This window comes from Azolla caroliniana, unplaced genomic scaffold, assembly GCF_043228905.1.
Source record: "Azolla caroliniana isolate FFs.n. ecotype wild unplaced genomic scaffold, voAzoCaro1.0.p SCAF_1, whole genome shotgun sequence".
In the NCBI taxonomy this organism is placed as follows: domain Eukaryota; kingdom Viridiplantae; phylum Streptophyta; class Polypodiopsida; order Salviniales; family Salviniaceae; genus Azolla; species Azolla caroliniana.
In genome coordinates, this window is record NW_028230436.1 from 2,670,487 (window position 1) to 2,697,025 (window position 26,539).

At 35.6% G+C, this 26,539-nt stretch overlaps 2 protein-coding genes and 1 long non-coding RNA gene across 8 annotated transcripts; 1 reads left to right on the forward strand and 2 right to left on the reverse strand.

The window, feature by feature from the left end:
- The first annotated feature begins 2,462 nt into the window (after positions 1-2,462).
- LOC147868293 (uncharacterized) lies at positions 2,463-12,538 on the forward strand. 5 transcript variants are annotated; one of them, XM_087317559.1, is made up of 18 exons: positions 2,469-4,583; positions 4,672-4,740; positions 4,831-5,074; positions 5,178-5,247; positions 5,473-5,554; positions 5,656-5,715; positions 5,804-5,856; positions 5,930-6,111; positions 7,791-7,986; positions 8,851-8,908; positions 8,983-9,039; positions 9,139-9,396; positions 9,478-9,542; positions 9,615-9,671; positions 10,051-10,144; positions 10,237-10,555; positions 10,630-10,749; positions 12,366-12,538. In XM_087317559.1, the coding sequence occupies exons 1-16, from the start codon at positions 2,652-2,654 to the stop codon at positions 10,414-10,416; spliced, it is 3,657 nt and encodes a 1,218-aa protein (XP_087173685.1). In that variant the 5' UTR covers positions 2,469-2,651; the 3' UTR covers positions 10,417-10,555; positions 10,630-10,749; positions 12,366-12,538. The 5 variants fall into 5 exon arrangements, with proteins under 5 accessions (XP_087173686.1, XP_087173688.1, XP_087173687.1 ...); XM_087317558.1 differs by lacking the exon at positions 12,366-12,538 and adding an exon at positions 11,199-11,481; XM_087317560.1 differs by lacking the exons at positions 10,237-10,555; positions 10,630-10,749; positions 12,366-12,538 and having other exon boundaries at positions 2,463-4,583; positions 9,139-9,401; positions 10,051-10,130.
- Positions 12,539-14,682: 2,144 nt separating this feature from the next.
- Positions 14,683-14,956, reverse strand: LOC147868294 (uncharacterized). The gene is made up of 2 exons (XR_015529596.1): positions 14,834-14,956; positions 14,683-14,786 (listed from the first exon to the last, which is right to left on the reverse strand). It is a non-coding gene; the product is annotated as an uncharacterized LOC147868294 (long non-coding RNA).
- Positions 14,957-16,412: 1,456 nt separating this feature from the next.
- On the reverse strand, positions 16,413-25,693 carry LOC147868295 (glycine-rich protein). Of its 2 annotated transcripts, none has more exons than XM_087317564.1 (13): positions 25,511-25,693; positions 23,385-23,560; positions 23,200-23,265; positions 22,567-22,648; positions 22,363-22,442; positions 22,247-22,270; positions 22,036-22,160; positions 21,683-21,908; positions 21,281-21,334; positions 19,983-20,029; positions 19,809-19,893; positions 19,666-19,729; positions 16,413-16,878 (listed from the first exon to the last, which is right to left on the reverse strand). In XM_087317564.1, exons 1-13 carry the CDS (start codon positions 25,620-25,622, stop codon positions 16,769-16,771), a joined length of 1,251 nt encoding a protein of 416 aa, XP_087173690.1. In that variant the 5' UTR covers positions 25,623-25,693; the 3' UTR covers positions 16,413-16,768. The 2 variants fall into 2 exon arrangements, with proteins under 2 accessions (XP_087173690.1, XP_087173689.1); XM_087317563.1 differs by having other exon boundaries at positions 23,385-23,582; positions 25,511-25,669.
- Positions 25,694-26,539: the final 846 nt, after the last annotated feature.

A 26,539-nucleotide genomic window follows, 5' to 3' on the forward strand; every position in this document is an offset into this window, starting at 1 on the left:
ATTCACGTCACATACTTGCACGTGATTTTAAGTGTTGTTAAGCACCTATTTGTTGGGAAACATGTCCCACCGGATGGGAAGAACAAGAATCGAATCGGATGGCGTCGATGAGTAATTCGGTCGAGGCCGAAAACCGAAATTGAAAATCAAATAATCGAATTTATGACCGATTCGGGAGACTATATTTGTAAAAAGTCTAAATGTGCCCCATGTGGGCTATATATGTAAATAGTTAGAAAGTTGTATAAGTATAAATACAACTAGGGCAAACTTTATTGAGATAATTGTATAATAGTGTTTCGTTTCTTGGGGTTGTAGAACCCCATGGTTTTTCCCTTTCGGGTTTTCCACGTAAAACATCTAATGTCTCTGTGCTCTCTCATTTCGTGTATTTTTTGTTTTCTATTTTGCCTGTGCACTATCAAACTCAATTCTTTGCGCCCGAACATACGTACGAGAAACCGCTTGTGGTAAGTTCCGATCCCAACGCTATTTGTGTATGTTGGGGTTAGATAATGTGCAAGTATCGAAGTTCTAAGTTGGAACTGTTATTAATATCTTATGTCACAACCTTTTTGGTGACCACTGCCAACAATGGTTTGTCAACATAAGATGATGTGGTAGAGAGACCAAGCTAAGAACACCACTTAAATGCAATTATAAAATGATATCGAAAAGACCAACTTGTTTTTTTGCTTAACCTGAAACGCCTATATTTTGTGAATGACAAACATAAATTGTCATGGGTGAATCAAAGTACAAAACTGAAATTATCTACAATCATGGGACAAAGAAACAATAATGATCGTGATCAAAAGAAAATATCTATCTTCTTGTATTCTAGACACTAATGCATGTCATGGTATAAAATGGACCCATTGGATAATATCTAGTGGGTGTAATGGAAAGTTTTATTTCCATTTTCCATCATAATCACACCTTTTGATAACAAGAAGTATCTTTATCAAATGTACATTCGGTTCCTAATGTCAAAAGGATGCAAATTGTGTTTATCAATAAGATTGACATGCAAATTCAGTTCCTAACCAATGTGATTGACCTAAAAATATCTAAGATGCATACTAATTATCGACTAAAGGTAAAACATGTTAATGTGCCAACAAGTTTGAAAATTACAATTCTAATATTGTTGACATGGCAAGCGCTAATATATTCCTAAGATTAACATAATTTGTTTGGTGGATGAGATGTATCATTTGTAAGCAAGTTCAACATCTACGGATGACAATGAGTGTCTACAATTTGACATTTTATTGTTGTTGGGCAATATGAAAACAAATCTAAGGCAATGTTCCTCTCCGAGTTCTTTCTCAAAGATTTCTAGGAGTAATGTGATATGACCTTTTCGTTGATTATTTTGTTCTTTACACTTTTCAAGCCATCAACATTCCAATATGTGATTTAACATTACACGGTTAAAGAAACTTGAATCTCGTTGACATTGGTGAGATCTTGCTCATCCCTTAAAAAATCGATGCCCAACCATTACATTACGAAGGATAACCTTGTACGTGAAAACATGTTAAGCGGAAAAATTCAAATCTTGTTGTTTGTGTAGCGTTGAAAGCCATGTTACGAGGCCTTTCCAAAACAAGGAAGAGGCACAAAAGGTGTTGAATTTTCAATGGCAATGATATGTAATAAGAAGGCAACTGAAGGTGTCCGATCCTCTATGGGTTCTTGAATCAACAGACCAAATGGGAGGACATATGCTTTGTAGGCCTTTAGCAAGCAAATGGGCGGATAGTCAGATTGGGCGATCAAAGAAACCGGGAGGAGAAAAACTTAGATAATTTGAATCCCCTTTTTTTTTCTCAATAAAGGTTTTACCCTAACGTGAGAATGGAAGTACAAATATAAGATTTGATGGGCACATATGTATGCATATGTACATTTGCATATTCCATGCCATTAATTCATGATGGATTTATTTGATCATGGGTGTTAAAATCAATGAAATAACTGTAGTGGGTCAGGTTGAAATTAGGGTTTTGGGCGGTAGAGATGCAAGAAGACAGACAGACAGAAAGAAGAGTTGATTAAAGAAGTGTTTGATTCAAGGAAAGAAATCAAGGCCCTAAAGGTTATACAAAAGGTCCTACTGCGTTTCTTTCTCTCTTCTTCTTGCACTATACACACACATATATATTTGCATTTTGTTTTCAATGTTATTTCTTGTTCATCCTCCATCAGATCTGTATATAATTTCATTCTGTTATTTATTGCTTTATATTGGGTTTGATTTCACAAGGCTTGTATGACTTATCACATGCATACAAATATCAGTTACTTCCTTCTTTGAAATAGAGAGACCAAGAAAAGAAAGTATAGCTTCTCTAATTCCTTTTATTTTGTTTCTTTTTTGATGCATTGCTTCTTATAAACGTACTTCATTAAATGTGGATTTAATTTTTATTTTCCAATTCAGTGGAAAACCTAACGACACTGAACCCAAAAGTAAAATGTACACCTTTCAGGATTTGTTTCATTCTTCCTGACAAAGCTGATTCTGAAAGATGAAAGGCAATATTTTATGAGGAAATGTTAGGGCCGAGTTACTCGATGCTGAAAGATGAAAGTCAATGTTTTGATAAGAAAATGTTAGGGCGAAGTTACTGATACATCGTTTAATGATGAATGTGGAAAACAATGATGGAGTTTTTGAGCAAGTTTTTGGATGGTGCAATTATGAGAAAGCAGCTTCACCGTATACAAACATGAAAAGAAAGGTTGGAGGGGAAGAGAATCTTATGGTATTTATACTTCAAAAGCAGGAGCTAGCTTTGATGAGTGAAGATTCTGTCAGTTATGGGCCAACCTCATTGGAAAGGTTTGCTCTAATAACGTTGAACTACAATGTCTTATTATCCGAACATGGTGGCTACTTAGTTGAAGTCAGGACAATGGATTCACAAGAGGTTTGTCATGATGAAAAAATGGGTGTCTTTACTCCTTTTCAAGAGAGGTGTGAGGATTCAGAAAAGGTTTGTCGAGATGAATTGGGTATCTTTTATCCGTTTCCAAATTGGTGTGAAGATTTGCAAGAGGTTTGTCAATGTGAAGCAATGAATATTGTTACTCCTTTTGAACAAAGGTGCCAATATTTACCAGGGATTTGCGAAAATGAAGCAATGGGTGTCATTGGTAATGTTGAACAGGGGTGGTGCAAAAATTCACAGGAGGCTTGGCAAGATGAAGAAATAGGTATCATTCCTCCTTGCCGATGTGTTGCAATGGGTCTCATCTCTCTGTTTAAGGAGAGATGTGAAGATTCACAAGACGCTCGTCGAGAAGGTGACATGAGCCAAATTTTTAATCTTGAAGAAAGAGGTCCAGGTTTTCGAGAGGTCTGTGGAGATGAAGAAAATGTTCTCGTTACTCTTAAAGAAAGATGCAAAAATGTTTGTCAAGGTAGTTTTAATAAGTCTGTTGAAGAGATCAGCTTTGCTTCTAGTTGCTGTAGGGATTGTCCCAAGAGACTTGAGTGTGGAACCAGAAACTTCATTGAAGTTGAAGAGAAGGATGCTGATAAAGATAAGGAGGGACGAGACCGCCAAAATGAGCAGAGTAATGCAAATAAGCATGCTAAAAAGGAGAGGGCTGAAGCCATTGGAAACAAAGGAGATGTTAATGCAGCTGGTGAAACTGACAATGTTGGTGAAGAAAATAGGGATAAAGAGGGTGGAGAAGGAGATGAAGATAAAGACAAAGAAGGAGAAGATAAGCTTGATGGTGATGAAGAGGAAGGAGAGGAAGAGGGAGAAGAAGAAGAAGACGGAGAGGGAGAGGGAGAGGAGAAGAAGGGCGAAGAAGAGGGTATTAGCGACATGCATTCTGCAGTTTGTGCTTCTTCAGTTCCATCATTGGAACACATTCAAGATTCTAGAAGGTTTTTGACATATGACATGTTTTATGATGAAGAGTTCTCAAATAGTGAGCTCGCTATCTCTTGCTCCTATCAGTACTCACGGAGATATTCAAGGAGACGTCGAGATGTTAATCAAGAAGCAGATTCTGGTTGTAAGATGCAAATCACTGACAAAGGCATTTCTAATTCTCACATTCAGTCAACTGTTATTGATCTACATGGACAAACTTCATCTGATACATCTAAAGATTGTCAGACTGATGCAAGTGTCCATTGTAACAAGGGTCAAACTTCATATTGTGGAAGCCCTTGTCGTCATTCTATTACAGATGAAAGCTTTCAAGCATCACTGGAACTATCTAGAAGACCTTCTAGTGACGTAAATGCATCCCATAATGACATGCTAAAGCTTTATGATAGTCCGTCCTATCAAACATCGTCAGATGCGTCTAAGGACTTTTCTTGTGTCTCACCAAAGCACCCCACTCAACCTAGTGGAATAAAGTTAAAAATCAAGCTTCCAAGGGAAGAAATGTTGCAAATAAACAATGTAAATGATGGGACAAATGAGGAAGTCATAAGTAACCATAATGAAGAGAAAACCATGAAACAGTTACCTACCACTGCGAAGGCACTCTTGTCATCTGGTTTACTTGAAGGATCCCGTGTATACTATCAATATAGAGGAAATGAAGTAAGCTTTTATGACCAGAAATGAATACATCAATTTCTTGTTATGTTCAGGTTATGTAATGATGGTTATGAAATACCATTTGAATTAGATTTTTCTCACTGGAGTAGTCAAAGGAGGAGGGATTTTATGCAATTGTAAAATATGTGGAGGAAGAAATGTACGTGTTTACGTCAATGACTTACCTTCTTCTACCATGACTTTAGGCTTATTGACATTCTTTATTTGTTTTTCTTCTTTTCTCGTAAAGATTGTGAATGTCTCGAGCTTCGAGAGGCATGCGGGGAGTAATGCACGACATCCTAGTGACTACATTTTTCTTGAAAATGGGAAGTCACTTCAGGACGTTCTAAGAAATGGTAGGAACAATAACCAAGGAAACTGCATTGGTAAAGTTCGTAAAGCTTGTTATGATACTGAAGGAGATACTAATAGTAGGCGCCAAAGAACTACTGTTTCAGCTTTTCGCAAGAAAAGCCCCTCTTCCAATGCAGGTAATTTAGATCAAATGTCCTCTAGATTCTATAATTTATTTAATTGACTCGTAATTGGGCAATAAGTCCATTTGTCTCTGTTGGCTTGAGGACTATCTTTCAGGCCCTCTAAACTTGAAGAATGAGGCTGATTCAAAAATGATTGTCCATACACCACAAAATTCACAAGCTAGGTAACATCGCAGGATTTGAAGCTGTTTTTCCATCAGATTCTTGAGATATCAATTTTATTACTAGCATTGGAAGCTGTGTTTTCATTAGATTCGCAAACTAGCTGTTTGACTAACCCTGCCATATTACCTTTTTAAGTTAGTCTTCTCTAGTTTAGTAATACAAATAGAAAATGATCCACATTTTTAGTAGCACTTCCGGATCTTCTAATCAGAGAATGGTTTCAGGGATGGAAGTCGGCACAAAATGCTGTTTTTACCCGGGGGATTGTCAGATGGAACCGAGGTCTCTTACTACGTTAAAGGACAGGTCCAAGCTGCTATCTGAGTTTCTCTTATACAAGATATTTTAATAACTTTGAATGCTTTTGATGGCGTGTGAAGTCTTCTGAAGGCTAGTTTTTTTTGTAGTGTTATTTGACTGGCATAAAAATGGGACATGGGATCTGTTGTGGCTGTTGTAATGAAGTGGTGAGATCTATAAATTGTCAGTTGTTGGCTACGGATGAATTCTAAATCCACATGTTTATTTTTTAACACTTTTGTAATGCCTTTTCAGATAAGTTGCTCACAATTTGAAGCTCATGCTGGATGGGCTTCTCGTCGGAATGCGTAAGCCATCATGCCTTGTTTGCTGGGTAATTTACTTGGGTATAATCTATTAATTATGCCATTATGATATCAGATACATCAGCATGTTCCTCTCCAATGGACAATCTCTGCACGAATATGCACTAACTCTTTCAGCTAAGGATCAAAACGCAAGAGACATTAATGCTTCAAGAGATAGGAATGATTATTGTGCTGAATGTGGTGACAGTGGAGTTCTCATTGGTTGTAATACATGCCCCAGGGCTTACCATGCAGGTAAATAATGCCTATATGATTTTGCTTGGACCTGGTTATAATCAATTCAATTTGGAGTTTCTCTGAGCGGTTGTCCACCAGTCATTCATAAATGCGATTGAATATTTTTTTCTGAATGAAAAGATATAAATATAAATGAGAGAAGAACATCTATGTTCAAAATTTTGAAAGAATGAATAAATTGCCGAGGAAATCAACATGTTTTTTACTGAAACTAGTTTACGTGACAACTATAGGCCAACTTCCCTTTGGAATAATGTCTTTAGATATAGCATGAAACCGAGTTGACTTACACCTTTCTTGATTCAATGTGAATTTTAACAAGCTGCTTAGCTGAGCAACTACTTAAATCTGTTGCCCAAATTGTGACATAGAAGTGTCTTGAAATTCTTCCCCAGTCATATTTAATGCTAGTTTGGAATATGGAGTTTGTCGCAGCTAGACAAGCTAGAAATCTTGGTTATTGATCATATCTTCCTTGTACTATATGTTCTGGACCATCTGAGGTTACATATGAACAGGAGCTGAGAGTATGTGATATTTAAGTCAGGGTTCAGAAAACATGATAAGGGATTAATCCTATTTTTTCTTCACCATTGTATATTATGGAACTGGTATGATCAGATCCAGTTGGGACATAGTTTCTGTCTTCACTGTTTTTCATCTAAGCAGCTATATATCTGATTAAGAACTATTTGATAAGATTATTCTTGTACAATAGAAAAAGCTAGCAAATTTGTCCTGAGGATGCTGCTTCTGATTTGTGAGAATGATGTATAGGATCATCTATTTGTATGTACAGTTATTAGCTCTAGCACATTGGAGAGTGTGTAGATTTCAATTATATCGAGAATAAGCATATGCTTGCTTTTATGATTTATACTTTGGTGCTTCTATTACATGCTAAGGATATGGTCATAGATTATGAGTCCTTTGCATAACACAGGTGCCGAGATTCCTTTCTCTGCTGCCACATTTTGGTAATATATATGCTAGAGATTTAGAGTGTATACAAAGTTTTAGCCTAAGAACTTTTAGGACAGACATTACGCAATCATTATTTTCTCAGCCATCTTTTGTGGTTTAATATTATTGAATTCATGCACATTGCATCCAAGGAATAAAGGTAGAATTTTTATTATGTTCATATTGTTTTTCCATTTCCATCTCAATCTACAGGTTGCATTTACATTTTATAAATGTTATATTTTAGTGTTTTTCATTGATATTGGATTTTAGGATTCTGCTCATTTCTTCCTTTTCTTTTATCTACATATATGTCATCCTTTAAGTACTGTGCTTTTTTTATGTTGAATCTTTTAATTTATAAATATCGTCCTGCTGTTTTCTGTTTCTCTTTGGTAACCATGTCGTGCAATGCATTTGGATGCTTATTGAACTAGTTCATTAATACTCATTCTTTGTGATATTTGGCATCTAAAATGGACTAAATTGCATTCCACTTGTTAATCTTATTATAGATATTGATGAATCCTACAACAGGAACAGACTTCTGATAAGATAATTTAAAAAAATATCATTAGTGGGCATGGATACTGAAATCTGCAATCTGGATGCTAATACCGTGGATGGTCCTTTCTTTTCTGTGTAGTTATGGTTCTTTATATGCCATATATGAATGAAATTGTAATCTGTTTTTTCTCCTTTAATTTTTGCAGAATGTGCTGGTATTTCAAGCATTCCTGGAGATGTCTTGTGCTGCTCCATATGTGAAAGTGAGAGAAATCAGACATCAAAGGTTATAAGAGGCTGTGGGAGATCCATTAGCTTGTCGATTAGAGAGAAGTTATCACTGCGATGTCAACGTGTTGTCAAGGCATCACAAAACACTTTAGGGGGCTGTGTATTCTGCAAGTAAAGTGCCCCTCTATCTGAATTCAAATTTTCGATGACATGCATTCTCTATTTGGTGATGTAGTATGTGCAAAATTTAAATGGAACTTTGAAAAATTGCATAACATGATTATTTGGTATTTTATTGGTGTACCTTTTTGTGTATATGTGTGCATATTATTATCATGTACGCCTTGTATATGTTATATGGAAATATCTTACTTCTTGGAGAAAGTGATAAACTCAGTATGATAGATCACATACCTAATAGCATTTGTGGATGTTGATATCTGAACTTCACCTCTCTTTGGACATTGATGAGGCGAGTAAGATATGGCATAGCATCATAATTCAAGAAGTTTTCCAAATTCAAAACAAAACCAATGGAAATATCTTACTTCTTGGAGAAAGTGATAAAATCAGTATGATAGATCACATACCTAATAGCATTTGTGGATGCTGATATCTGAACTTCACCTCTCTTTGGACATTGATGAGGCGAGTAAGATATGACATAGCATCATAATTCGAGAAGTTTTCCAAATTCAAAACAAAACCAATGGAAATATCTTACTTCTTGGAGAAAGTTATAAAATCAGTATGATAGATCACATACCTAATAACATTTGTGGATGTTGATATCCATATGAATATTAAATGTTAATATAAAATAGGAATATGCTAACTGGATATAACCCCTCCCCATACAAACACCTGTATCAATCAAGGTTCATGAAGATAACATGGATCTTTAATATTATTGCACGATAGTGCCACAAACACATGATAAACATGTTATAAGTGACATAAGTTGTACTGGAAATGACAAGCCATCGTACGTTGCAAAATTGCAGGCATTTGATGAGAAGTTTGATATTTGTGTAGGAATGGTGATTTTCTGAAATCAGGATTTGGTGCTAAGACCATAATGCTTTGTGATCAAGTAAGTACCATGATTTCAAATATTAGTATGAAAAAAAGAGATTGTTAGTTCTTATTTTATTGCAATTCTTGCAGTGTGAGAGAGAATATCACGTGGGCTGCATGAAAGAGCAGGGAATTGCTGACTTACAGGTGTTTTGCAATTCTTACAGTCTTACCTGCGCTTGGTTGCATTTTTATTTATTAATAGTTTGCATGAAAATAAGAGAACCATTTGATTGTGAATTACAGGAATTGCCTCCAGGTGAGTGGTTTTGCTGTGCTGAATGCAAAAACATTCACGATATCTTGGAAGGCCTTGTTTCTCGTGGTTCTGAACCTGTGGAGGTCGATATTCTCAATGTAATTGCTAAAAAGAGATATCAAAATGAAGCCAATTATGAACGAGTGATTCCCCAATGCCAAGATTTCTCGTGGCAACTCCTTCATGGACGGAGAGGTGACCCCAATAATGGAAAGACACTGTCTGAAGTAGCAAAGATATTCTCAGTTCGGTATTACTTGCTTTGCATTGCCGTATTCTATGTTTATTATGTGAGTTTTACTTGAACATGGCTGCAATATTTGCAGGAGAGCTTTGATCCAATAATAGATGCTACATCTAGACGGGACTTAATCTCTCTGATGGTGTACAGGTTAGAGCAAACAATCTAGTTTTTTTGTTTGTGCTTTATCCATGCTAAATACATAGTACTCACATTTTGCAGTCAAAGCACCAGAGATCAAGATTTTCGAGGGATGTATTGTGCAGTTCTCAGATGGAAGTTAGTATATTACTTTTTATGATCGTATTTTAATACTCATAAGATGCTAAATCTTGGTTTGTGTTGATGTGGGCTTCTTTTTAGCTTTCTTTTCATGGTTTTAGGGCTTTTTATCTTTTACTATATTCCACTCACCCTCGAGTAATGATTCTATGTTCTATTCTTTCATGATGAGGTGCATGAAACAGTCCATTTGTTTGCCTGCTTCTATTCATAGGTGATTTTGTCCCTACAATGAAGGCTTGATGCAGTTGATATTGCATTTGCATGTCTTGAGTTATAAAGTACATATATATTTTAGCAGTTTGTGCAGAGGTTTTTCTATACTTTATATATGTTCGTGAATTTTGTAGATCTAATTATTTGAGTTCTGGTATAGGGAAGAAGTTGTTTCAGCTGCAGTGATTCGTGTCTTCGGAAAAAAGTTTGCAGAGATGCCTCTTGTGGCAACATCTGAAGCAAATCGAGGACAGGTAATTTTGGAACATATTTTGATTGATAGACTGGATGAAATGATCGAGCTCAGTGCATTATAGAAATGTTGATTTTCCTATGTGTGATTCAGGGTTATTTTCAAATTCTGATGTTAAGAATTGAGGAACTCTTACGATCGCTTCAAGTTAAGTACCTTGTCTTGCCAGCTGCTGAAGAAGCAGTGGGAATCTGGATCAATAAATTCGCGTTTTCTAAGTTGCAAGACGCTCAGGCAATCTTCTTTTGCCATATGAACATTATGTCTACATGAATGAGGATTTGTATTTACCATTCCTGGGTTGTGTAAAATACAGCTCCAGCAATTCGGATCAGAAGTGCAAATGATGATATTCCAGGGTTCTTCAATGCTGTTTAAACCGATGTAGCCCCAAATCTCATCAGCGTTCAAGGTAAGGGACACGAAAGGCTATATAATTCTTATGTGTTTTCTATCTATTTAGTGATATTGTAACATGATCACCAGATTGCTTCATGGGAGGGCTGAAACGTATGTTTGCCGCCTCAATGAATCTTTTTCTGTTGCTGTTGGCTGAAACCCTAAGCCAGCTATTCAATGGAAAGTTGAAGCAGATTCAAATAGAAGGTATGCCCCTCTTCCAGGACTGGTTCTTCAGTTGATTAATTGAATTTGATTGAATAGGAATACCAGCTGGAAATAGGTATATATGTTGAAATGTTGTTTGAAGGTCAATCAGTCCTATTGTGCATAGATAGCATAAGTGTCTTTCCCCTCTCTCAAAGCCGTGCTTGAGGAACATAGCTCATTTAGTGCCTACTTTTTTTTCGAAAATGGAAACTCTGCTATATACTTAGTTGACTCAATACTTTGTTTTCGATTTGTAGCCAGTGCGGATATTATGTATGTAATAGTTTTTCCAAAGAAAATATATTTCCATTAGGTAAAAGTAAAATCTTCCCTTTGTGCAGAAGTTCTGAGAGCTTTACGTCAGTGCACTTACTTAAGGATACTGGTTTTTGTTTTGGATTTAGGAAAAAGTTTGGAAGTATTTATGGAACGTTTTGCATTTTCAGGTGATTTCGAAGTACATGCATATAGTATGCATGCTCACACATTTCTGAGGATTTTGTAACCTCGAGGTGGTGGTCATTTTTGATGTGGTGATGTATGTATATATATATATATCCGGGTTTTCCAAATTGAGGGAATTCTCTTTGGTGCATACTTTTTCGAGATGTATAATATACGTAAATTTTGGCCATGAAATAGTGAGTAAATGTATGTGTCCTTTCTGGTTCCTTAGCAATTCAAGTTATATATATCAATTTATTTACAAATGAATAAGTAAATTTAGTCTATGCTGTCACAAAAGGTTGGGGAAGTTTTGTGTTAATAAAGAATTTAAAACCTTGTACAAACTTTAAAGCTTAACTCATTGGTAATTGATAATTGAGTGGGAGATGCTAATTGCTTATGCTGACATGTAGACAGTTGTGTTTGAGATTTTTTCATGTTTATGGTCTCATTTTTGTAAACAATAGTTTTCTTTAATTGGAAATGATTCAGCTTTGAATTTCTCTGCTATTATAGGGCCTTCTGTAGTATGAAGTCATACTAGTATCAGTATGAACTGCTGAGGTTGTGATGGAAGTCTATTTGCCTGCATATCACAATTGATTGAATTTAATAGCTTCTGGAACATAGTAAATACAAAATTGACACGTTTATGTTTGCATCTGGAACATAGTACTTGTGTGATGTTTATGGGAGATTGTGCATAATGCAAGAAAATGATTTATATCACTAGGTTATATGTTTGAGATAAAAGTTATGTGCTATGTCCTTGCTGTAACAGTTTGTTTCTGGCAAATGCTCTCATTGTATGTTTCCACTCGGGGAAAAATGAAATTCGTTGACAGTAATATTCTTGTGTATATTCAATAGCGTAACAAAGCAATAATCAGCGTATTTACTGTGATTGAAGTGTTCAAATAAACCAAAACAGGAAGATGTAAAAGCAAGTTATCCATATTAAAGAAAAGGGAAATGAAAATAAATGGGTTCATTGGAAGTATGGATGTTTTAGTAGAGGTTAAATTTGTTATAGACACAAGACCTCAATGATGAGGATGTACGTTGGTGACAATTTTCTGGTAAGAATAATTTGACACAAAATCCCAAGGTACTGGGATATCCATATTGACACGCATCAGGTCCTGGAATTATTTGTTCATGGATAGGTATATAAAGATTGCAGATGCGTTCAAAAAGTGTTTCCGAACAGGTGATTGGTCAAGACATTTAAGATATTTTATTTCTTTAAGATCCAATTAAACTCCACTATATGAAGCAAAACATTTTGAAAGTTTGTGAAGCAGGGTCATAATCTAGTATACTCCATAATGATATCTGCTGCAATTCATTCGAAGCTAGATTATATATTGTTATCTTGTGTGAACATTTATGTGTTTTATTTACACTATAGATGTTACCTCTATACTTATGAGAATGCTATGGATTTACTGCCAGAAAACAAAAATTATATATTTTTCATATTCCATCCCATTAAACATGAACTGGATATCCTTGTTTGTGGGAGGAAATACATTGAAATGAAGATTGTGCAACACTATAATGAAATACCATATACAAAGAAAATTGTGCATGGGAGAGATGCTCAAATCTCGTGTGAAGTTATGTATGCAAGAAAATAACAAGAACTGCAGAACAACAATTTGAAGAGTCTCAAGGGAAGAAACTAGTCATTACATGCAAAATGGCACAATATGAAGTCATTGCCTTCATGAATCTTATGTTAGGCTTCAGAAACGTAAGTACTTGATATTCTGAAGTGAAACATTACCGTTGCCTCAAGGCAATACTAATGAAAGTTAGCTAAAATGTCTCTTCACTACATAATTAGTTACAAATTCATTATACCTTTTTATTTGTAGCATTATTTGAGAGTTTCATTGGTGCTCTTAATCAGGGGCCCAAATTCTACACTAAAGGCACCAACCCAAGCCAAAATTCACATTCCTTAAGCATAAAACTTGAAAGGTGAACAAAACTCGACGTTGACATATTTGAAAATTCATAGTTGGCTTGGGCTTCTCTGTAAATAAGCAATGTTCAAATTAATCATATTGTCTTAAGTTGTGAAAGTATGAATAGTACATGCAACCTAGGATTGCAAATATCTTACTTTATTTAATCTATTTGGTCACACATTGAACCATGATTTAGTGGTTAATTGTTGCTTTTTGTTTGCAAGTGGAGGGAAGGTTTGGGTTTGGGTACAAAGAGTTTTCAAGCCATTGCAACAACTTATACCTATAAAGAAAATGAACGTGTGAGTTAAACTTCTTTTCAAAGCTTGGGATAAGTCAACTAATGATCTAAAATCTAAAATCTAAGAAGATGAAAATGTAATGTTGCCAAAGTTTGAAGTCCACTCCCATCAAATTCTAAATAAGCGGATGAATAGAGTTTGAAGAAGATGGATGAGTAATAGCGAAAATGTAATGTTGCTTGATCATCAATTCTTATAATGCTTGCTGACTAATTAATGTTATCTATTGGGCTTACGACACATTCATAATGGAATTACCAAAAAGTTTATTTCATTTCCAACCATCATGCATCAGTTGTGGGGCAACATTAATCCTCCACCATAGTCAATGTAATCCCCAATCATGATTAATATGTTAACTCACCACATTATCTATTCAGTTAGAAGCCAAAATCAATAAAAAATGAAATATACCAGACATAATACGGGCACAATTAACTTTATATGCAAAGCAAGTGCTTTCATTGAATATTTGTGATATTTCTCCAATATGTCAATAAATGGCACGTTTGTACATCCGTTGTATTATAAAACAAACAAAACATTGCCTACATTTTTTAGTCAATCCATGACCTTGTGGTCCAAGATGGAAAAGCCATGTGGTCCTAGCTAGGAAAAGCTGTTCATACTGGCATTACCAATGAACCAAAATAGTAAAAATAAATTCAATAAAGTTATTCATTCCATTGAAATAGTTTGTTATAATTATTAAATTGAAAGTAAAGTTAGTCATCCCATTAAAACAGTTTACTATTACAATATAGTAGTTACTTATAGGAGAAAGTTATCTTAAAGTTAAGTACAAGCAAGGAAATCTTGATCAAGGAATTGATATTAATGATACTACGAAGATGTGAAGTAAAGAAAACTAAGATACCAATACAAGAGCCAAATTAGATAAAAGTTACTATAACACTAAGTTTAATAAAAGCGTTTGGAGACCCTTGAACCAAGGGTGTATGATGATATTTACGACACTTCGAAGATAGATATTAAAGGAACTACAAAGATACTGCCCCAAGTAGGAGAACCAAATTCAGTATACATTTTCCCTATACTCTATAATCGGTGGTAGGTTAAAAGAGATAATGTGACTATGTCAAAGTTGAGAGAAAAGAGAATTGAATCGGAAAAACACACAATTCTCATGGATTGAGTCAAGTCAAAAATGTATACATTTCTCCCCTCAATTTTCTTCCATGACATCTCCCAACAAAACTTGAACTCTCAATCCATTACTTTCATCCATTCAAGGATGCTCATACAAAAGATGTCTTTGTATGAGTAGATAAGATAGAAACACCATAGCCTTCTTTTATCTTCCTCATTATAATTGATATAGAAAAACACCATAGCTCTCTTGCGTCAGAAATCAAACCTTAGTTCCCTTTCCATTGACAATCTCTCACGTATATATCATAACACAATCCATAGCCTTCTCCATACCTATATGTACATATGCAATATTTTCTGTGTTTCTTTGTAATCACTATCCCTTCACTAGTTTACACCTGAAATCAATATAAATATTATAAACATATATATATATATCCTAAAAATTCCAGGAACAAAATCCTAAAAGAAGTCAATTTGATCTTCTTCCTCTTTACACAGATCTATGGAAATGAAAAATCGAATGTTGTTGACATCATCCTCATCCTCCTCATTTTCATCCTCATCGACATCACCATCGTCTTCTTCTTCTGCAGAATCTATGAATGTCAAGCTCCTTCTTCTTCACAACCAGGTGAGGAAAGTGAGGTTGGAAGAGGAGCTTTTCGTGAAGCTTGCAGCAGGGGAAGCAGAGACAAGGTTCTTTCTGCAACAATCCATGGCTATGGCAGCTCTGCAGAGGCGCTCTCCTCTCGGTTTGAATTAGCGGAATAAGGAAACGGAGTAACACAGAAGCACCGTAAGCCAAAGTTTTGCAGAGACATCTTTCTCAATACAATACATACATAATACATGTATATATACGAATACATATACATATACAAATACATATACGTGTATAGGTTTATTTATGAGGAAGAATCCTTATTCGTATCCTTGAATGCCCCCCAAGTTCTCGTGAAACCCCAAACCCTCACCCCTCTTTGCACAGTGCAATCATGTGGTTGATTGGTTTTTCCTTTCCCTTGCTTTGTTTGGGGAATAATGGGAGACATCGAGAATAATACATGTATAGGTACATATGTACATATAGATATATATGTGTGCGTACAATGGCCCATGGGCTTGATTGGCCGATGTGTATACATAGGCCCTTCATGGTTCTAGAGCCTTGGATATGCATATATGAAGTATATACATTCGCACAGAGAACATGTCATTGGTAGCTCTTCATGATGGTTGGCTAGAAGTACAAAGTTGCCTAAGAAGAATAGGTGATGTGATAGTGGCCCTTCATGATCTTATGAAACCATGAAGTGAGCTTAACAATATCTAGTATTCTTTGTACATATATAATAATACGCTTACATATGAGAGTTTATTTTAGCTCTTTGTAAATATTAATCCTTTCACATGTATAGCATCATTGTGCATCCTAATTCCATGTGGATAACTTTGTAAATATTCTAGAATGTATTCCCTGTCAGGAGTGATTTCAAACATACATAGCAAACACTATGCCCTTGTTGAAGAAAATATGTTAATTTGGTAGGGTGTTATGTAATTTATGATTATACAGATACATCAAGAAAAGTGTGTCATTATACCCTGGATCACTTTGCATTCATACAAAAAATGTTTTATTTTCACCCATATTGATGAGAAAATAAAGTAGAAGTAGATCGTTTTGGGCTTTTGAGTGCAAAAAGTACATATTCAATCCAGCTCTGCAATAAAATCAAAATCTAACAATACATGTACCAATTCATCACCTATTTATTGTGGCACACCTGTATTACATGTTTGAATGTTTTCAGAAATTAACTAAGTCTTCTTCACATAATGATGTATTTCCAACCAAAATTGTCTTCCAAAGAGTTTACATTATGATGTACTGCCTTGGCGCATCTCATGGTGAGTGTGGATGAATACTTGCGTTCCAAAATATATAGAATTGCTTAACTCCAAATTGAATACATGAGTAAGGTCATGATGGAGCCCAAGAGATAGAGGATGGATAGTAATGTTAGGTCTGCAAAAGAAGAGAGAAGCTTTAAGTTATGAGTCATCATCATGCATTCTTTGCATGATTTATATATTGATCATACATATAAGAAATGGTGCAAGTGACATTATTTACTTAGGAATTGGAAGCGAGCCATAAAACCCATGTATTTATCATGAATTTAGATCTTTCACATGGTCAGAGATGCACTGAGGGCAGCTATCTGCTTTCCGAAGCTCAAGCTTGTCACTGCCGGGCAAATACCTCAATATATAATCTTCATCTATTCATAAGAAAACAAGAACTGTGTTTGTGTGTGGTTAAGCATACACTTATGTTAATTGCATGTAAAAACCACCATCATAACCATTTAAACCTCTCTATTTAAGGTAGAGGGAAATTCTCTAAAACCATAAAAAAATCGATCCCCACATGCTCCAACACCCAAAACTATCACATAAGAATACCATTCAACTTCCTAATATATGCTCTAACTCCATGCCTACCATCAAACATGAAAGCATTCAATATTGGGAAATTTACAGAGGGCAGATAGCCAACAGTAATTACCAAGAGGGTGAGGGGCACCATTACACTGATAAGAAGGCTAAAGATACTTCCTCGTACATGGAAGTGCTCACAAAGATAGTCACGCACATCAATGGAGCAGAGTGAATTGGCTTGAGATGGGGAAGACAAAATCACAAGATTCATCTACTACTCTTTAACTTCCACAATCATCAAAATGACTTAGGGAAAAGAAACAAAGAGAAAGAATAAGATCCTTTCATATCTGCATGACTAGACTAAAGGATAGTACCAATGTAGAGCAGAAACAAAATAGCTATAAAACCTTGTAAGCATAGCTGTGGACATAAACACAGATGCTTGGAGCGTGGGCCAGGAGGACAAGAGGGGAGAGGAATGGATTTATAAGAAGGCCATGGAGCAAACTTCATTCTATGATTTCATAACTTGGGGGCAAGAAAAGAGTTCTACAAAGATGTGACCACCTCAAGAAAACCAGAATTTTCATAACTTGGAGGATGGATGTCATTTGAGGGAAAGCACGCCAAAGATACAGAAACAACTCCGCAAACTGTGCAGCATTAAAGTTATTATATTATAATCCATGAATATGTGGGCAATTTTTACCAATTCTTCCGAGAGTGAAAGAGAGGTTGGGACCACCCTACTGCCTGCCTGCTTGCATGTGAAAAACCCATGGTAGGCTCTAGTCGATGGGATTCCTTACCCAAAAGATATCAAGCTGCTGAGTCGTTAATTTCGCAAAACACCAGCAAAAAGATGGGGGTGCCTATGCCCTGAATTGTGGAGAAATTGGATAATTATAGTCAGGTATAGCATATGCATGAGCTTGAGAAAAACCTAACGATCACCGGAGTGGCCCATACAAATACTTTGGAAGCAAAGGGTAAGCTGCTGAGTCGTTAATTTTGCAAAACACCAGCAAAAAGATGGGGGTGCCTATGCCCTGGACTGTGGAGACACTGGATAATTATAGTCAGCTACAGCATATGCATGAGCTGGAGAAAAACCTAACGATCACTGGAGTGGCCCATACAAATCCTTTGGAAGCAAAGGGTAAGCTGCTGAGTCGTTAATTTTGCAAAACACCAGCAAAAAGATCGGGGTCCCTATGCCCTGAATTGTGGAGAAACTGGATAATTATATTCAGGTACAGCATATGCATGAGCTGGAGAAAAACCTAACGATCACTGGAGTGGCCCATACAAATCCTTTGGAGGCAAAGGGTATCAATACGAAATGGTAAAAAATGACGGCACTGCTATTCAATTGGCAGTAATGTATTCATAAGCATCATCATCTCTGTTCTATTCTAATGCGTCATGACAATGATACTGCTGGGGGGGGAGGGGGCTCTGCTTATACTTAATGAAGCTTTTTTTTAAATGCAACAGAAAGCAAATTTCTGGGATAAAGATTGGCACAATATCTATACATGTTTGCTATTACTAGCAGTACAATGCCAATGAACGCCAAAAGTTCATGATAACTTGCATTCTGGATATATCATCATGTACTGCAATATTAAAAGAAGAGTTGGTGGAATAAACCCAGAGTCTTTGACTTCCACACATCTTCATTCTACGACGGTCTAAGATAGAGTCGAGCTTCTGCCAAAGAGAAATTATCTTAGTTGAGATCTATGGAATTAACTTGAACTTTGCAACATATTTTGCAGCGATATTTGAGCAATGATCATGCATCGGCTCTTAAAGCTTTAAATATATGATTGATCACTGGATAACCCCATAACCATATCTAATCCAAAATATAGGCTGTCCAACATCTCCATAGAGAGCGCACAACTACATCATCACATGAAGAAATGTGTTCTGCTCATTATTGAATGTACAGGTTCCCTTCCATGCTTCCATACGTGAGGTGATCACAAGGATAACTTCCAATTGAGCAAAATTTGAAGGTAAATACATATTTTGCCACATTCCACATACCATACACAATCATTCATATAATATTTGCTTTCCCAATCCATATTAACTAAAGCAGCGTAGTATAATGCAGATCCAAGTATTGTATTGTACTATTTTATACCATCCTACCTACTTCAACTGCTCCATGCAATCTGGAACTCCATCAACCAAAGTTGTCCATGAATCCTCATAACTGCGGCAACTGCAAATGCCCTTCTTCAAGAGGAGACCAAGCCAAATGTGAAATTTACATCTCACTGAAGGGATTAGAAATCGTTACAACAGCCTCCCGAGTACAGATATTTGACAAAGAGGATCAGATCTAGGATTAACACCATCACCTGGATATTTGGCTCTTTATATAGATTTCTTTTACTTTCAACCATGGTTCACCTTGTAAAGCGTATGTGATAGCATACTTCAACAATTTTAATGCGTCTGGCCTATTTTTCTTTCAAGCCTATTCTCTTTATTCTTCAAACTAACTCGTTGGAGACAGTTAGTTGGCATGCAAACCTCAAAGAAATTGAGTATTAGGTTGTAATAAAGTGCAAAACAGTATTCAATACATCTTGCAAGAAAAAACTTACTCTCCTTCACAGTTCCATACAACCAGCAGAGCACTTGATCTGCAAATGCTAAGCATACTCCTCCCTGTTGAGAAAAGAACCAATCATACTTTAGAAAGGCTGAATATTCCTTTTACCAAAATTCAACATTTATAAACAGTTACCTGCCAAAAATTCCGTTCTTTCACTCGTTGAGTTATTTCCCTTGTTCTCATGACTTCAGTTCTCACAATGTACCCATCATCATCTCTATGTACACAAGAAATGTTACCTTAAATAGCAGATTCAAAGAGACTGAAAATTAGGCTCAACATGATATTACAACATCCACAACTTACCTAAATGCGCAAACAACCTTTGGCACGCCAGCAATAAATGATTGTATCTGCGTTGTATAAGATGCATTTACAAGCAAAAGACCAAGTTGAAATAAATAAAAAATTAATCAATTAAGGCAACAAAAACTTGTGGAGTAATTATGGCAATGTTGCTGAGAATTGAATTGATATAACAATAACAGCAATGCAGGCCTCCAAAATTTCAATACTTTATCTAATATACATCAGTATCGCATATAAGTAGGAGCTTGAGAAGGATCATCTAAACTAGACAGCTCAAACCAACTAACCCAACCAAGTTGATGATTGATCTTGAAAAGGTGTACTTTTATGAGACTAATGATATATATTATAAACAATTGTGAAATTGATAAATAACTCAACATCTTTAATGAATTAAAACAGGTTTTTAAGTTTCCCGTTCTTATGAAGCTTCTATTCTACAATCCAACTATTAAACAGCCAATTTGATGTGAAAGAGCCTAATATTCTAGCTGCAATTATAAATGCCGACCTCAAAACAAGGGCTTCAGATCCAGAACTATCCATGACAGTCAACTAAAAAGCTTGCTTCTACTTTGACCGATGATTCAGAAGGATCTAACTGCTTCTCCAACTTAGCTAGCAGATTTTATGATTTCAGAGCACCTGAATAATGAATTGGTGATTTCGCCTGCTCCTCTCAGATGAAACCAGTCCATGATTAATTGAATAAAAGAGATGCTCTACTGCTCCTCTCAGATGACACCAGTCCATGATTAATTGAATAAAAGAGATGCTCTACTTTGATTGAAGAAACCAAACAATTGTAGAGACCTGGGTGTTTGTAAACCACCATGCTCGTTGCTGATGGGATTGGATCAGTAACTGTTGGCAGTAACGTGTAGAGGCCTCCAGAATTTGTTGGGAAAGGACAAAGTCTTAGATAAAACTATGGTGAACAACAAAATATGGAACCTTATTTATGGGGGGGGCGGGAATTCAGCAAAATCTAAGGATAGCAATCCCAATCTGGAAAAGCATTCCACCTTGAACTAGCTGATCTACACTAACAACTTCTGTTATATGTTACCAAAACCGCACCTCATCAATTTGATCAGTCGGATTCCTCACGCCTCAGAGATTATATTTGTTTAAAACAAAAATGAGCTCAAATGCATTGCATAGAATATTTGGAGGTGACCTTCGAGCACATACACAAACATTTGTGTTTGTGTGTGTGTGTGTGTGTGTATTAGACATATACCAAAAACGAAGTCCAAGTCAAATTATCAGGACAAAACAAATTGTACACTTACCCAAAACTTGAGCAGCTTATCTCTCTGGAATCTTTCTACGGTCCGAGAATCTAGCTGCAGGAGAATGACGTACAATATTCACTCAAGATACACATAACACATACATATCCATCATGAGCAGATATTATTATGTCTTTTAAACAACTACATGCCCACATATTTCACAAATATAATGCATACATTCTAGTACTAATCAACTTATGGCATCTTGCAAGTCAAATGCTTACGCAATCATATGCTCATTAATGCAATTAATTGTGTTATTATAAGGATATGATTGCATGCAGTTTCTATAGCATAAGTGTATATGATTGTCATCAACATTTATATGGAAGGAAAAATTACTGTTAAAGCATAATCTATCTCTGAGATTTAGTTAGAACAATGCATGTGAGAGTATACCTCACGAGATGTTTTTAATTCAATATAATGGCGTTTCCCATCTCTCATTCCATCATAACAATCCATCTCTGCACCCATAATAATACGATGGGGACCAAGCTTTGTCTTGATGAGGGCACAGAATTCTACATTGGCATCCACACACTCAGCGTCTACAAACTCCTGATCATCTTCTACTGCATTACGCTCTGTTGCCATTGCCTCAAATGCATAACCCCAATACATCCTGTTCAAAATATCAATATATAAACATTGAATCTAGTCTTCGAAAAACACATCTTGTCAGTACATCCTGCTCAAACATTAAATAATAATCACTGAATCTATGACTTAGAGAAAAGAAAGGATTTTACATCCGGCGTTGTCTCTCTGTAGGCACTGCTTCTGGAAGCTTATGTACATCAAGGTAGACAGTTCCAAATCTCTTGTGAACACCCATTTCCCAGGCGTCACTCCTGTTGTAAACCGTCCCTAAAATCTGGCACACAAAAAAACCTTAAGATATAATTGTACACAAAAATGACAAAAACTGTTCGAAGTTTCAGGCTTATCTGTAACGCTCACCTTATTCAGATTATTGCGGAATGTCTACACATGATAACAAAAACCTTGATTACTATTCGAGAAGAGATGAACTAAAACATAAAAAAACAAACAAAACAAACCATCTTATAACATACCACAAAATGGATATTATCCAGAGGGATACAATTTGCTCTCACGCAGTCTAGAAGATCAGCAAAACCGCCACTATCAGGTTCTACGTTGCAACAAAAGGATATATCCATTTAGTTTTACAACTAGTCGTACATTCTCATAGTAAAAATTAAGAAATAGCAAAAATGCCATTAGAGTGAGTTACACATCAGGTCACAAAAAATTACCTTCCCTCTTCTCTACAAATGTATCAAAACCAACATTCAAATCTGCTCCTCTCTCTTTCAAGGCTTCATGGCGGAATCTCCTCTGTGGAAAAAAGATTCATTATTGTGTCCTAGCAGTATAATAAACTGTAAAACAAGCAAAAAGTTTACAGTGCCCAAGGTTCAAAGATAATTTCAAATAGCTAGTATTTTCAGTTTCTTCAATATGATCTGATTCCTAACACATCCAATGTGCATCAATAGAATGTTCTCTCTCTCTCTCTCTCTCAAACGATTGCTATTTTACTTATTAGAACGTTCTCTCTCTAATCTAACCAAACTTGTGCTAGAAGTATTCAAATGGAGTATAGAAAAAGTTGAAATATGACTTAAAAGTTTATTTCTTTCTATCTTCCTATGAAATACGTGTCCTCTTGACTGCTGAAATGAGATGTGATAACTACTGTGTTAAGCAATATAGCATAACTAGAAATATTATCATAGAGGCATGAAGGTAAGTGAATGCTAACAATTGTTATGTGCAGCAGCCTAATCCTCAATCTGAACATAAGTGATCTGTGAACGGTTGAATGCTTTCTTAGGTAAAGTTTTCACAAGTTTTGTAAAGAAGAGAAAGCAAGGCAAAATACGTACCAAACATCGATCATCAAAGTAAACGTTTCCATCAGCTGTTCGACTGAAACAAGCTATCTCACATGGCTTCCCTTCCAATGTGCCAATAAGACGGTGGAAATGAGTATCATTGCTAATTTAAGCATAAAACTGATATTGTTGCCAATATAAGCATATTGTGCCATGCAATGAAGTTAGTTCAATACCTCTTGAAAAGGTGGACACTTGTGAGACAATGCTTCATGATTGTTCCCAAGCCTCATATCGGCTACAAATTTGTCATCCAAATTACGCCGATTTCCTTGAAATCTACCTTGATTCCGACCAAAATGACCAGAATTTCCTCTAAATGCTCCAGATGGCCAGATTGATTGTGGAAGTTCTGCAAGTAAAAGCCCCAATCCCTGTCAACAATATGATTACAAAACTTTGAATTTTAAAAAGTCGAAGTATAGGGCACCAAATTTACCATGTTTGGGATATTTGTTATTTAGTTAAGGGCTAAATTTCTTTTTCATGGTAGCAAAAATAGGAATTTACTTTAAAATATCATATCTTAAATCAATTCTAGAGTAATATACACATACTTCTATCAGTAAAATGTTCCCTTTACACATCTTTCTTAAAGAAGAAATACACGTGCACACACATATATAAGATGCACATTCTCTTTCCAGAACATTTCTAAGGATTCAGCTAGTAGGATTGCCTAAAAGTGGTTGCTAATACTTTCTTCAGTAACCAGTTGAGTTTCCTTTACATGCATGAAATCATAGGAAATTACGCAAAAATCTACAATTTTTTTGCATAATCTGGAAAAAATTTAGATAATTATGTTCATATTGTGTTCCTTTTATAAACATTTCAACCACATAAATGGGAGCTTGATTTCATGACAATGATATGTGGGAAGAAAAAAGTTTCTCTAGTATCATATCCTCCTTGAAATTTTCCATAGCTCCAATTAGGTTAAAGTTCATATCTGTAAAGAAATAAAAGCATATGATACTATAAAGGTTACTTCTCCACACAAACAGGAAAGTAGAAAACTGAAGTCCGTTTTCTTACTTTGTTGTGTCATGTCAAGGCATTTTTACTTGTAATAACATGTTAAATTCTTTTTCTTTTTTGGTTGTGATATGTATGGTGAGTGATAACCCTTTTTTCATACGTCATAGTCTTCTTACTTTGTTGTATCATATCATGATTTTCTACCTTGTCATATCATGTTTCTTCGTTTATAATGTTTTAGTCTTCTTTCTTTGAACATGGTCACAAGGGAAAAAACACTATTCATATATTACTGCTCACTGGAACCGTGATTTGATCGATTGACATATCAGAAAGAAAGAGAGAAGCAATATAAGATATTTCTACTTTGTATATGATCATATGGAAGAAGCATAAGAACAAATGAACTTCACAAATGATAGTGCTCCTTGAAATCTTGATTTGAACAACGAAGCTGTTCATAACCAATTATTTTCAATATAAAGTCATATTTCTTTGTAAATAGTTAATGGAAGATGGAACAAACACAAAGTTCATAAATTATACGAAACATAATGTGATCATATTATAGCATTCTTTCTTTGTAAAATCTTCATACATTATACTCTTCATCAGGAACTTGATTTAATGAAAAATAACATGTGGTAAAGAAATAAGACATGCAAAGAAAGGAGCAATATAAGATCTTCTTTCTTTAGACATAGACATATGGAAGAAGACAAAAAAACACATTCTTCAAAACACTGAGCTTGATACTATGGAAATGGTTCCATGTCATGCCATCAACGAAGATTTTCAGTGCTCCAAGTGAGGGCAAAATGCCTATGTGATTATAAAGGTTTCTATTTCCCTTTTCGTACTAATATAATGTGAAATATATCATGATATACTCTTCATTCTTTGCAGGTAGCTAAACGGAAGAAGAAGAAGAAGAAGAAGAAGAAGAAGAAAGAAAGATTGAAACTATATTCATAAATCAATGGACCTTTTTTGATGCTGGAAGATGTTATAAATTCTATATTCCTCTTTGTAATAAGTACAGATGCGAGATTTATCATGGCCTACTCTTCATTCCTTGTCATATCCACACGGAAGTAGAAGAAGATGATGACGGAGAAAAGACAGTATTAATTAAGCTCATAGGGAGCTTGATTTGAAGACAATGCCAAAGAGCAAAGAAAGAAAGAACTGTTATTATATCATACCATCCATGATGGCTCTACCGAATCTCCAAGTTGGGGGTAAAAAGAACACAAACACACGCAGAAACGGAGAGAGAGAGAGAGAGATACAGGAAGAAGAATAGAGTTGAAGGAGTAACCTGGAGGAGCCAAGGTACTGAAAGCTGAGCAATCGTTGTAGTCATCGTTGTCAGCTCCGAAGAGATCGTCGTCATACGCATCGACGTTGTAATCTTCTTCGACATCCACCATGTTCAGTGGAACATTTACACAGACGGAGAAGAAACCTTTCTTTCTAAAACACTACTGTGTAATTACAAAATATAAATGTTTATGTATGTATCTCATGCATGTATGTATGCATGTATTGCATGTATGTATGTATGTATTGCATGTGGTGTATGCATGTATGTCGTTAGTTTGTCTATCTATAGTCTATACATATAGCCTTATAGGTTATAATCATGTTTGTTATGTTTGTGCGCGTATGTATGCATATGTGTATGTGTATTGTTGCATTTGTCTTCACTCTTTATGCTGGATTTTTCGGACGACACACATGAATGCTAAGGTTTGATTTAAATGCCTCTCTCGGTGGTGGAAAGGAACAAGACGAATTTTGAATTTGTCCATGGCTAGGTGAAATGATATATATAAGTATCTTTCAAGGGGTCGATCCTATGAAAGATGGAGATAATAGTTCATGGTGATTATGTCTAAATTACAATGTGACATCTTCCTTATCACAACTAGAATTTGTTCATGATATAATGTACATTCCAAGGTCGGCTTACTTTATTTTGTGGTGGTTGTGTACATGGCATCTTTAGTAGGACAACTTTGTTCATATCATGTGCATTCTAATGTTGACAATTTTACATCATTACCATGCACAAAAAAACGCACAAACTAACATTATCATCTTATTGCAATGCTTGGAAATAAGCAAGCATAAAACGTATTATGTTAATGTGCACATAACCACATTATGTGCTTATGACTTGCCTAACATTCAATATTCTCCTAAGACATGGGAATGTTTCACACACTTTGGGTTTCTTGCTATCAAGATGGTAAACTTGTGGTATGGGTGGGTTCTTCCTTTGCCTTCTTCCTGTGGCTTTCATACCATATGAAAGCACTTTCTACATGGCTTACCCAAGTGTTAA